A 12,749-nucleotide genomic window follows, 5' to 3' on the forward strand; every position below is an offset into this window, starting at 1 on the left:
TTTTGCCCTCCTTGAGTTCCTGTCCTAACTTTCTTCAGTAATAGACAGGAGTATGGAAGTGTAAGCCAAATAAAACCTTTCATCCCCACCTTGCATTTTGGTCATGGTGTTTCTTCCCAGCATGGGTTTCTTCCCAGAATCCCTCTACAAACAGTTGCTCAGGTCCTAGTGACATTGGGTATGAAACTGAGGTGGCATGTGTTTGCTGTCCCAGGAGGCAGTGACGTTCATGGACGTGGCCGTGGTCTTCAGTGAGGAGGAGCTGGGGCTGCTGGATGCTGACCAGAGGAAGCTGTACCATGACGTGATGCTGGAGACCTTCAGGAACCTTCTGTCAGTGGGTAAGCATGGTGCCCTGTGTCCCATAGCAATGTCAGAACTTACAGGCAGTGTCTTAGTTACACTCCACTGGTTTTCTTTCTGGTTTATTTATTTTGTATATTTTATGTACATTTGAGTGTTTTGTCTGCATATGTGTCTGTGCACCACATTCATGGTACCTGCAGTGGCCAGAAGAGGGCATCATATCCTCTGGAACTGGATTAACAGGTGGTTATGAGCTACCATCCTGGGTCCTCAGGAAGAGCAGCCAGTGCTCTGAATCACTGATCCATCTCTCCAGCCTCCCTGTTACTTTTTAAAACTGTATTTTATACATAGATACTTTCTAAAAAACATTATGAGTGTTTGTATGCATGCACGAGCGAGTATGTGTTAGTCAATGCCATGACCATGGCAACTCTAAAAAAGGAAAGCACTTATTTGGGGCTTGTTTACTGTTTCTGAGGTTTAGTCTGTTACTGTGGTGGGGAGCATAGCAGTGTGCAGGCAGACATGGCCGCAGAGAGTTCTACATCTGGATCTAAGGGGGGGGGGGCAGCAGGACGAGAGAGACACTGGGCTTGGCTTGAGTATTTGAAACTCCAAAGCCCCAGTGAGACACTTCCTCCAACAAGGCCACACCTCCTGACCCATGACGTTCCCTATGGACCAAGCATCCAGACACATGAACCTGGGGACCATTCTTTTTTTTTTTTTTTTTTTTTTAATTATTTATTATTGTGTACACAGTGCTCTGCCTGCATGTATACCTGCAGGCCAGAAGAGGGCATCAGATCACATAGATGGTTGTGAGCCACCATGTGGTTGCTGGGAATTGAACTCATGACCTCTGGAAGAGCAGTCGGTGCTCTTAACCTCTGAGCCATCTCTCCAGCCCCTTGGGGACCATTCTTATTCAAACCACCATGTTCCACACCCTGGCCCCTGTAGTCCTGTAGCCAGATCGCAATGCAAAATACATTCAGTCCAACCACAGAAGTCCCTACAGTCTGTCACAGTCTCAACACTGTTTCAAAGTTCAAAGTCTCTTCTGAGACTCATGACAACCTCTTTACTGTAACCCACTGTAAAATCAAAATCAGGAAGGAGATCGTAAAATCCAACATACAGTGACACAGAATATACTATTCTAAAAGCACAGTGAGGAAACACTGGACCAAAACAAGAGCAAAAACCAGGAAAGCAAACTCCAAACTCTGCATCTCCGTGTCTGAGGTCAAAGCGCTCTTCACATCTCCAACTCCTTTCAGCTTTGTTGACTGTAGCACAGTTCTTTCTCCTGGCCTGGCTCTATTCCCTGTTAGCAGCTTTCATTAGCGTGTATCCCACGGCTCTGACATCTGTAACCTCTTGGGATCTCCAAAGCAATCCAGGCTTCACATAACGGCCTCTCCGGGCCTCCATGCAGGGACACCCCTGCCTCATGCCTGTCCTCCTCAGCTTTCCTTAACTGCAGGGAACTTTATTGTTTTTAATTTGTCTGTATTATCAGGCCTGGCTAGCGATCAACCAAGACACTGACACTTGTTATATTTTATTTTATTTTATTTTATTTTTCCAGAGCTGAGGACCGAACCCAGGGCCTTGCGCTTGCTAGGCAAGCGTTCTACCACTGAGCTAAATCCCCAACCCCACTTGTTATATTTTAAAATAGCCTTAGTTAACCTAGGTCACGGCAGTTATTAACCCTCTAAACTATCTCCCGTAGTGGGGAAGGCATGGGAACCCTTCCTCAATCCCATGTCATCTGTTTTCAGTAACTTCTATCAAGTTACTTCCATCCATAATTCCAAATACTTGCTAATGTTCTTCATCTGGGGTGAATCTACATCCGTGCTGGCCGTGTGCTTCTCCTCCATCTAACCCATGGCGGCCTTCCTCTCCTCCTAGGGTCTTTCTCCTTCCTTTTCATGGTGACTTTTTTCTTTTCTTTTTTCTTCCCAGAATTCCCCCCCCTACTCTCTCCCCCTCTCCCTCTCCCCCCCCCCCACTTTACCCACACCTCTATTCTCTTCCCTGCCCAGGTGGGATGGCTTTTTGTTCATCAAAAGCTGGATTACAAAAACAACAAACAGTAATTAGCATCAGAATACATTAGACCATCCCCCAAGGGAACCTAGTTCTTAGATCTTGACCCCCCCCCCCCCCCCGCAGGTAAGTGCAGCCACAGGAAGCCCAGCACTGCCTGTGCTCTTCTGTGGGGTATGTCCTTCCCCCCAAAACCAAGGAGCCTCATTGTGCCGCTCCCAGCGACAGACCATTGGTCTCCCATTATACCCAGTAAAGTCAAGTTGCTTTCCGCTTTTTTGTTTTGTGCCAAAGTCTTGCCTTGTAACCTGAAATTTTTGATCCTCCTCCCTCAGTACTCTGAGTGCCCCAAGCATGAGGGTGTATGGTTTGGTCTGCTGTGCCTACAGGGGCCCCATCTTAGTAGGGACTCACATTCCAGCTCTGCTGACATGCTTTTTTTTTTTTTTTTTTTTTTTTTTGGCTTCTGTTTTTCTATCTCAGCTGCCTCCCTTGCTTTTCTCTGGACAGAATGTTGTTCTTCCCTGGTGGAGAGCCAGTGTGTGTGTGTGTGTCTGCCTGATCAGGAGTCCTCACAGACCCTTCTCCAGGGGCAGCTTGGCATGTGTCTCCAGCTCACTCTCCACATCCTGCACTTGCCCCTGATGGTGTCTGAGTCCTACCAGACCTGTTACCATGGATTTCTGTTTGGTTGTGGTGACGTAACACCAAAATCCCAAGTGTTTGCACACTGTGAGCAATGGCTGCGTGAAGCCCTTGGCCTTTGTGCAGCTGCAGCAACGTCCATCCCCAGAAGCCTTCCCTGTGCCTCCCAAGACCATCCCCCTCCCAGCCGACACCCCATTCCTCCGCTTAACTTTCCCACTGAAATTAAGCATTCCCAGTGTGTCATGCAAGCCACCAGGCTGCGTCCCAGGATCACTGGGTCTTCTGCTTCGTTTGTTTCCATTTTCAGAGTCAGAAGTTGCTTGGTTCACCTTCATTGTTTCCCGTGTTATAATTTGTTCCTCTGTCGTTTTCTGGTGTCTTTGGGAGATCTGTCAGATAGCGTTGTGGCCTTGGTTATTCCTTCAGGGCATCTGCTGCTGTAGGTTGGCAGCTGAGATCTACCTTGGACTTTGAGCCCTTCCCCTGCTCCGTTGTGAGCCTGGTGAGCTTAGGTTGGAGAGCAGGTGCCTGAAGGAAACCCACTCGCTGCTGCCCTTGTGTGCTCATGTCTTCCCAGAGAAGCACTTCCCTAGTCAGCAGGCGTGTTGAAGGTCTGGCCATCTAAGCGCATTAGCTCTCCGGAGTGTCCAAGCGAGCTTGAGTGCTGAAGCTATTCCAGTCTCCTATTACATGTGTGTCATCCGATACATAGTGACTTCCTCAGGCTGGACATTGGCGTCTGGGCCTTTGTTGTTCAGTGCAATCCCTCTGTGCTTCTCCTTTTCCCCTCGGCCTCCAATGCTCCCTGAGCCTTCCCGTCACACTCTCTCACCTTTGCTTCAAGTCACGTGAACCAGCTCGGTCTTCATATAACCTGCAGACAGGTTAGAACCAGGCAGGTCTTGTTTCCTCTGCTCCCTCCAGTCTCAGGGAGGAGTCGCACCCATGTGTACTTCAGCCCACACCATCCCTCAAGTGAAAATGCCCAGATGCTGAGAAGTGCTTCCCTCCCATTATCAATCTGCACAGCTGCACAGGGGTCCAGAGAGGCAGCTACTCAGTACAGGCTGAGTCCAACCTTGAGCCTTACTTCCTGCATTCACACCAGTCTTCCCACCAGGGTCAGATATGGCTTGATTTTGAGTGCTCACACTCTTTCCTGCAGTTCTTTGTTCCTCAAAGCTCTGGGACGTTCATCTTTAAAGCTGGTCTCTAGTTCATGTTTCCAGAGAGAACTGAGGACTCGGACCTTCCATGTCCCCATCCTTCCTCATATTCCCTTCTGTTCTCTATTCCTTTAGGAGGCCAGAGTCCAAACAAGATGGAGACTCTTCATGCGGTAGGATTGAGGTGCCTTTCGCTGGGGTGGCTTCCATGCTGTCAAATGACAAGCCATGATGTCATCAAACTGGCCAGAACTCCAGAAGCTGTAATAAACACTCAAGGAAAGGGTCCCCACTTCCTGGAGCAGTGCCACTCCTGCCACGGGCCTGGAGAAGAGCGTCCCAGGGCCTTCGAGGACGACTGCTGTCTTGAAAGTCTCAAAAGCCACCATTCCAGCACTACTGAAAATCAGGAATTTCTGTCTGATAGAGCCCTGAGTTCTTGGAGCAAAACACATCTTACAGAGAGACAGAACCTGCAGCAACACTGTCCACAGACTCTGGTGAAAAAAAGGCCACAACTGTTGGCTCCAGGAGTTGACATTCTGAGTTGCATTTCCCACCATGATAACAATAAACTACATAAAATAGACAAAGCCCACAGCACCATTGGCTGTGGAAAAGTCATCTTTCCTGAGTCACCCCTCACCCAAAATCCTGTTTACACCAAAAGGAAGGCCTACCAGTGCAGCAAGGGCCAGCAAGCTGTCACTGACAGCCCTGGTCTGAAACTCCATCAGCAGATCCTCTTAGGAAAGGAGTCCCCTGTACCTAGGACACATGAGGACACTGGGGATAGCTCCAGTGTCCCCGTTCAGCAAAGTGCTCATCCAGGGAAAAAGCGGTACTGGTGTCTAGAGTGTGGCAAGGATTTCAGTAAGAGCTCAAGCCTTCAGATCCACCAGAGAGTGCACACAGGAGAGAAGCCCTACATGTGCGACAGCTGCGGGAAAGGCTTCAGCCGCAGCTCCGATCTCAACGTCCACTACCGAGTGCACACCGGAGAGAAGCCTTACAAGTGTGAGGTGTGTGGGAAGTGCTTCACAAAGTGGGAACACCTCCAGATCCACAAGAGAATTCACACAGGAGAGAAGCCATATAAGTGCGGAGACTGTGGCAAAGGCTTCAGCTGTAGCTCGAACCTTCACAACCACCAGAGAGTCCACAATGAGGAGAAACCGTACAAGTGCGACAAGTGTGGGAAGGGTTTCAGCTGGAGTTGGAACCTTGACCTCCATCAGCGTGTCCACACGGGAGAGAAGCCATATAAATGTGAAGAGTGCGGGAAGGGTTTCAGTTCACTCTCAAACTTCCGAAAACACCAACGGGTCCACACCGGAGAGAAGCCATTTCGGTGCAATGTGTGCGGGAAGGGCTTTAGTCGGAGCTCAAATTTTCAAGCTCACCAGAGAGTTCACACCGGGGAAAAACCATACAGGTGTGACGTGTGTGGGAAGCGTTTCACCTGGATCATGAGCCTTCACAGTCACCAGAGTGTCCACACAGGAGAGAAACCCTATAAATGTGAGGAGTGTGGGAAAGGCTTCAGTCACGCCTCAAGTCTGCAGGTTCATCAGAGCGTCCACACAGGCAAGAAACCATTCACATGCAATGTGTGCCAGAAGCAGTTTAGTCAGGCCTCAAACCTACAGTCCCACCAGAGGGTACATACCAAGGAGAAGCCCTACAAATGTGACATGTGTGGGAAAGCCTTCAGCCAGAGATCCTATGTCCAACTCCATCAGATAATTCACACTGGGGAGAAGCCATTCAAGTGTGAGGAGTGTGGGAAGGAGTTCAGGTGGAGCTCGGGGCTTAGTGCTCACCGGAGGGTCCACACGGGAGGGTTCACACCGTATGCATGTCGGTAGTGTGGGAAATGCTTCGTTCAAGCCTCATGCTTCCAGAGGCACCCACATAGTGCACACCAGGTGAGGTCTTACATCTGAGGTATCTGTTAGAAACCAGTTAGAAATCAGTCAGAAACCACATGTGGTCTACTACCAGAGAGCCTACACTGCAGGGGACCTGTAGGCCTGTTTTGCTGTCAGGTGGCCTCCATGCTGCTGATTTTTGAAAGAACCCCCCCTCCCTTCCCCAAACCTAGAAGATCTGAGGAGAGACTGTATTTGGTTATTTTGTCCTCAACTCATTCCCCTACTTGGCTCATGATGGAAAGGGAAGACAGTATTTTAGAATAGATCTTCTTAGCGTACAAACAAAGTAAAACATTAAAGACATGTAGAAAAGTTTTCTCATTTAACTGTAAGTGGAAGAATTGTCAATTGTCAGGAAGAGACCCAACAGAAATTATAGTGCCTCATACTGATGCTGAGATTATTTCATTATGGGTAGTCAATGAAGATTGGTAAAGACCTTGTAGCAACTATTTGGCAAAAATTAACAACAAATGTCCTAAAAGCAAGCAACTCCAGTTTCTGAAAAGAACTAATTGTATTCTCCCCCATATAGTAAAAACACCAATTCCTGAAGCTCTTACATTTTATACTGATGTAAGTAAGTTGGGATGGCTGTATATGAATTAGAAAAAAAAAGTAATTTGAAGCTCATATGCTTCAGATAAAAAAAATCAGAGTTATATGCATTCTTGTGGTACTATTAGGTGTTTTTCTTAATATAGTTAGTGACTCAATATGCAGAAAGTTGTTTTGCATATAGATACTGCTGAACTTACTCAGGATGATTCAGAATTAACTTTACTGTTTATTCAGTTACAACAAGTGATCAGAAAGAGAAATCATCCATTGTGTAAAGCATATATCAGAGCCTATATGGCTCTAGCAGGCACTCTAGCACAAGGTAATGATGAAATTTGCCAATATTAATAGGATATGTGCTAGAAGCATCAGAATTTCAGAAACACCATGTTTAATGGCAAAGTTTTATAAAGGGAGTTTTGTGTCATTTGGCAACAAGCCAATGAAATTATAAGAACATTTCCTACTTGTTCTTTATATAACCAAACTCCGTTACCTGCAGAAGTAACCAAAAAGGTATCCAAAGAAATGAAATTCATCAAGTGGATTTTTTTGTTTTTTGGGGTTTTTTTTTTTTGGTTTGTTTTTTTTTTTTTTTTCCAAGACAGGGTCTCTCTGTGTAGCATTAGCTGTCTTGGACCTTTGTAGACCAGGCTGGCCTCAAACTCAGGGAGATCCACCTGCCCCTGCCTCCCAAGTACTGGGATTAAAGGCATGCACCACCATGCCTGGTGTGGATGTGTTTTATTTTGCAGAGTTTGGAAAATTAAAATATGTGCACCATCCCACCTGCTTTGAAGTTTTAAAAAGCTGATTCTGTGATAATAAGCACAATTATTAATATTAACATAATAAACAATAAACTACACATTTATTGGACATTATGGCAATTGTGGGAATACCTGTACAGATTAAAAGTTATAATCCTCCAGCATATGTCTCTAATAAAAAGAAACATTTTTTAATTTACTATAATAAAGCATAGTTTAGGTATACCACACAATCCCACAAGACAATAAATTATAGAGATCTAATACTACTTTAAAAGGCATTTTGGTTGTGACAAAGACTCCCAGAGATAGATTATGTAGTGCTTTAGTTACTTGAATTTTTAAGAAATCCTCCTGAGCAAAAAGACAACAGCTACTGAGAGACATTGGAGTAAAAAACAAAACAAAACAAAAAAATAACCCTGCTGAATTAAATTGGCCTGTGTATATTAAGGATGTCCTACCATCACAATGGAAGGCAGGAGTGCTGGGGGGAGTGGTTTTGTATTTGCTTCAACAGGAAGTAAAAGGGCTGGATTGCATCCAAAATTAATAAACACCAGATTTCACCAGGGGGAATGGGGAAGATCTTAGCTGCAGACATGAATAAACAAATCCAGAGGACCAACAGCAGGCAACATATATTGCTGATCCCTTTACAAGGGAACAGCTCTGAGACTGGTTGAAACATGAACATGTCTCCAGCCAGAAAGAACATCAACTATGCATAGCCAATAAGTCTTGTTGGCTGCTAAATTCTCAGGACGCCTCATGCCATCCTTTCATATGGCATAAATGAAAATTTATTACAGTTTGGTTATTGTGGTGGTTTGAATAGCTTTTACCACTATAGGCTCATGTGTCTGAATGACTGGCCCACGGGGAGTGGCTCTCTAAGGAGCTGTGGCCTTGATGGAGGAAGTATCACTGTGGAAGTGAGCTTTGAGGTCTCCTCTGCTGAAGATCTGTCTGTGGACGAGAGCTTCCTACTGGCTGCCTGTGCATGACGTTGGTCTTCTGCTGCCTGTGCATCATGATTTAGAACTCTCAGCACCTCCAACACCATGTCTGCCTACAGGCTGCCGTACTTCCTGCCATGATGATAACGGGCTGAACATCTGAAACTGTGAGCCAGCACCAATTACCAATAAAATGTTTTTGTAAGAGTTGCCTTGGTCATGGTGTTTCTTCACAGCATTAAAACTGAAATTGAGACAGTTATGCAGTCCAAACAAACTTATAATGAAAGACAGATGCCTTGAGCCGGGCGTGGTGGCGCACGCCTTTAATCCCAGCACTCGGGAGGCAGAGGCAGGCGGATTGCTGTGAGTTCGAGGCCAGCCTGGTCTACAAAGCGAGTCCAGGATGGCCAAGGCTACACAGAGAGACCCTGTCTCGAAAAAAAAAAAAAGACAGGTGCCTTTCATCTACTCATACAAAGAGCAAAGAATCATATTTAGCTGCTCTGTGCATATTGCACATTCCATACATATGTTAATGCACACACACACATATGTACATACATGTGTGTGTGTGTGTATATATATATATATATATGTATGTATGTATATGTATACACACATACATACTGTGGAAGTATATATGTTTACAGAACAAAAGAACCAGACATCCTGGAGGATGCTGAGAAGTATGTTGAGATATATTTATTCCAGCATTCTACTTGATACAACTTGAGACTGTCTTAATAACTGTTTTATCAAAACTTGCTTCCAGGACAGCTTCTGAGATAGCTGCTGACTCCAGATGACCCCAATTGGTCCAGCATCTCAGAGTGTTCCAGTCAGGACTTCATTTAAGTTTGTACATTCACACCACACAGAGACTGGACGCACATGTTACAGCTAGCTTCTTAAGACTGGTCTATATCCCAGTTTTTTCGGGGTTCACAAAAAGAAAACTATGCCCTCAGACAGCAAGATGACATTTTAACAGAATGACACCCATTTCTCAATAACATGGGGTGCGTGGTTGTCATTCATTGGATGATGATCATAGTTGAAAGGTGATTTACTATGAGTTGTTAATAGCCTTGATTAGGGAGGAAACAAAGTATAAGAGATTCAACTCAGGGATTTCTCTCCTTTCCTCAATCTTTCCTTATCTAAAGCTAAGGGAAAAGGAAGGGAAAGTGTAGTGGATGTAAATATGTTGCCTACAGGAAAGAGTTAGAAAGAAAAAAGGGGAAAGATATAGGAACAATATAGAAATGAGGGTAGATTATTGAATCTACTTAAACTATAAAGCTGCTACTAGCCATATAACTCAATACTAGTCTAGTTAATTACACAAAGATGCTTCCAAAGTTGAACAGATAGTAAGTACTAGAAACAAACAATGCCTATTCAGAAGTACTGTGGGTAGATAGGTGGTCTTCAGAGACCTCAGAGATGGACAGAATATAGCATTTAAAGATGTTTAATTAAGAGGATTTTTTTTTTCTGGCACTGAGACGTCAGCTCCTGGAAGCAGCCCCATTCTGCTTCAGAGAAGATGATGAGCATTCAAGAACCTCCAAATGAAGTTTGCTTTAAAAGTCTCAAGCGAGCAACTGGACAAGAAACTGCCCTTGCTTCAGTTGCAGAGAAAATGCTATCCAGACTGGACAAACTAGACCCAGGCAAGTGGCCTACTGAGTTTTGCCAGGACAAGGCAGGCAAGTCCTTGATAATTCCTACTCCAGAAAAAAAATCTTGGCATGTACTGGGCAAGAAGGCTGGAGATGGATGCTCCTACATTATTGAGAAATAACGGGTAGCTTTCCAGGCAGCCCTGACTGTGCCATTTCTATAGTTTTGGGAGCTGCTTACTCTCTGTTCCTAGACACTCAGATAATATTTATTCCTTCTCAAGTCTCTGATGGGGTTGAAGGTACAGTTTCACAATTAAGCCTAAGTTCTTTAGGATTTAAGAAAGTGTTTTAAATGATATCTTTAGGTCTAAGTAGGTGTTTGTTTGTTTCTTTTAAAGTTGATAAATGCAAGCTATGATAGCAAATGGTTCAGATACACAACTCTGAATGCACCAAGGTAAGATAGACAGTAGAGCACTTTCTCCAAAGTTGCCAAATACAAATGAAGTAGACGTTATGAATGTGATTCTTAACTTACAATTTTCATAACTGTCGTTATTTATGTAGTTTCTTGTAACAAGAAAAAAGAGCTTTTATTGGGCCGAAAGGAGGAGATGTACACTACATATTTAAATACTGTTTTCTGTGCCCCAAGTCTTGGTTACACTCTGGACACGGGCATTGTCATGAATACTGAAAGAGCTCCCGTATCAACGTGGTGTCAAAGTTGCTCCCTGGTTAATAAACAGCTGAACAGCTAATGACCGGGCAGAGTCGATAGGAAGGCTGGACTTTCCATCTGACTTGGGTCCGAGAAAGAGGAGAAGAAGAAGGAAGAAGAAGTAGGCTGCAAGGCAGGTGAAGAAATAGCTTGTCATGAGGAGGGGTTGCCAATGGAATTCTCCTTGAGGGTGGACGGCTACAGCAGAGCAAGCCAAGGCCAGACTAAATGCAAGTAACTTGAGGCATGTGGTGGCTGGGAAGTGTGGGAAGGATTGAAAGCTTTGTGAAAGCAGTCTTGGCGGGCTTTGCCCTTGGACACACCATGGATAGATACTCCCTGAGATTAACCTTGAGATAGACTGGGTGGAGCCATCCTGGGCCTGGAATTCAGAAAGGGGACCTGGGGACTCCACCTGGACTACTGTGTTTCCAATCAACCCTCAATGGGAGAGGGAGCCCCTTGCATGTGAGAGACAGGCAGGCAGAGAGAACAGAGGAGCAGCAGGTTCAGATCGGGAAAAGGATCAGTGAACAGGCCAGACCAGCACGCAGACCAGAGACACTCAGGGACCCGTCCCATGGAACGGATACCGGAAGGTTCACTCTTGTTTCCCTTTAACCTTTTTTCCCTCTTGTGAAAGCTAGTTGGGTTGTATAATAGAGTTTAATCGTTAAAAAACAGAGCTAACAGGGAAGTAACTAAGATAGCATAGAGGGTTAGGAATTGTTCTCGGTTATTGTGCTTAAAGCTTGTTTAATAAGTCTATAGGTCTCCGTCTCTGACGCGACCTCCTGCCTGCAGGAAAGACGCTTAACACCAGGATTCTTCTCAATCACGCTTTATTGGGAGCGCCCTTGAAGTTGAAGCGAAAGACCCCGAACTCCCCTAGAGCTTGAACTTAAATACCATCTAAAGCGGCCTGTTAACACCTCACAGGTTCAGGCAGAATGCCTAATTAACATATGAATGCAGATAGGTCAACAGCTAACACAAGCATAATTACAATTAGCATAGTCCCCCTGACGGGAGGGGTGACTAGAGATAGCTCTAGCAAACGCATGCGTACTGGCAATTGTTTACAGGTAGCAGCACACAGACCAGCACCATTATTGGGTGCGGCTGGCACGATCGTGGCTGGCTCCTTACACGTCTCAATTATTTGGGAGTTAGCCTGGTTAGAAAACAACTGCCACCTTTCCATTTCATCCTACTGATAAAGGGAGTCTTCCTCCGGCCAACAACCGAACAGTCCCATAGTTCTGCTCCCTGACAGCTGGCCTCCCAGTTCACTAAGTGAAATCAAGTCGTCTTGGGGTTTTGTTTTGTTTTGTTTTTTTCTTTTAAGGCAAGGTCTTGCTATGTAGCCCAGGCTTGTAAAGAAATTTGTGATCCTTCTGCCTCAGCTTCCCAGGCACTAGGTTGGTGGGCATCATCCACTTTGCCTAACTGGAACCCTAACTTCTAGGGCTTCAAACTCCAGCTCTTCCTGGCCGGGTGCCATATTCTCTCTCTCTCTCTCCCCCTCTCTCTGTCTGTCTGTCTGTCTCTCTCTCTCTCCCTCTCCGTGTCTGTCTGTCTGTCTCTCTCTCTCTCTCCCTCTCTCTCTCTGTCTCTCTCTCTCTCTCTCCCCCCCTCTCTCTGTCTGTCTGTCTCTCTCTCCCTCTCTCCCTCCCCCCTCTCTGTCTCTCTCTCCCCCCCCCTCTCTCTCTCGCGCTCTCTCTCTGTCTCTGTCTGTCTGTCTCCCCCTCCCTCTCCCTCTCCCTCTCTGCATTATCTGCTCAGAAGTCCTCACAGATCCTGCCGTGGTGGGGGGGGGGCAGCTTTACATTCTGCTTGTGCCTCTGTCGTTGGTGTCCGAGCACCTCCAGACCTGTTACCATGGATGTAGTTTTACTTGTGGTGACATACACCAAAATCTCCAGTGTTTGCCCACTGTGAGCAAGGGCTCCATGAAGCCCATGGCCCTTGTGCAGCTGCAGTTATGAC

General features: G+C 45.8%; 2 protein-coding genes across 10 annotated transcripts in view; one reads left to right on the forward strand and one right to left on the reverse strand.

The window, feature by feature from the left end:
• LOC311591567 (uncharacterized protein) overlaps positions 1 to 12,749 on the reverse strand; it is a 180,413-nt gene that overhangs the window by 92,867 nt on the left and 74,797 nt on the right. The window lies entirely within an intron of this gene.
• The window catches only part of LOC311591569 (uncharacterized protein), a 234,599-nt gene that overhangs the window by 57,745 nt on the left and 164,105 nt on the right, over positions 1 to 12,749 (forward strand). For 3 of the 8 annotated variants that reach the window (XM_084771339.1, XM_084771341.1, XM_084771340.1), the window contains 2 exons: positions 215 to 341; positions 4,320 to 6,602. The exons of the other annotated variants lie outside the window; for them this stretch is intronic. In XM_084771339.1, coding sequence (XP_084627465.1) covers positions 215 to 341; positions 4,320 to 6,052 — 1,860 coding nt within the window. In that variant the 3' untranslated portion in view covers positions 6,053 to 6,602. Of the gene's footprint in view, positions 1 to 214; positions 342 to 4,319; positions 6,603 to 12,749 lie in introns of those variants that run through there. 8 annotated transcript variants of the gene reach the window in all.

Source organism: Acomys minous (assembly GCF_964271855.1).
Source record: "Acomys minous genome assembly, chromosome: 20".
NCBI lineage: Eukaryota > Metazoa > Chordata > Mammalia > Rodentia > Muridae > Acomys > Acomys minous.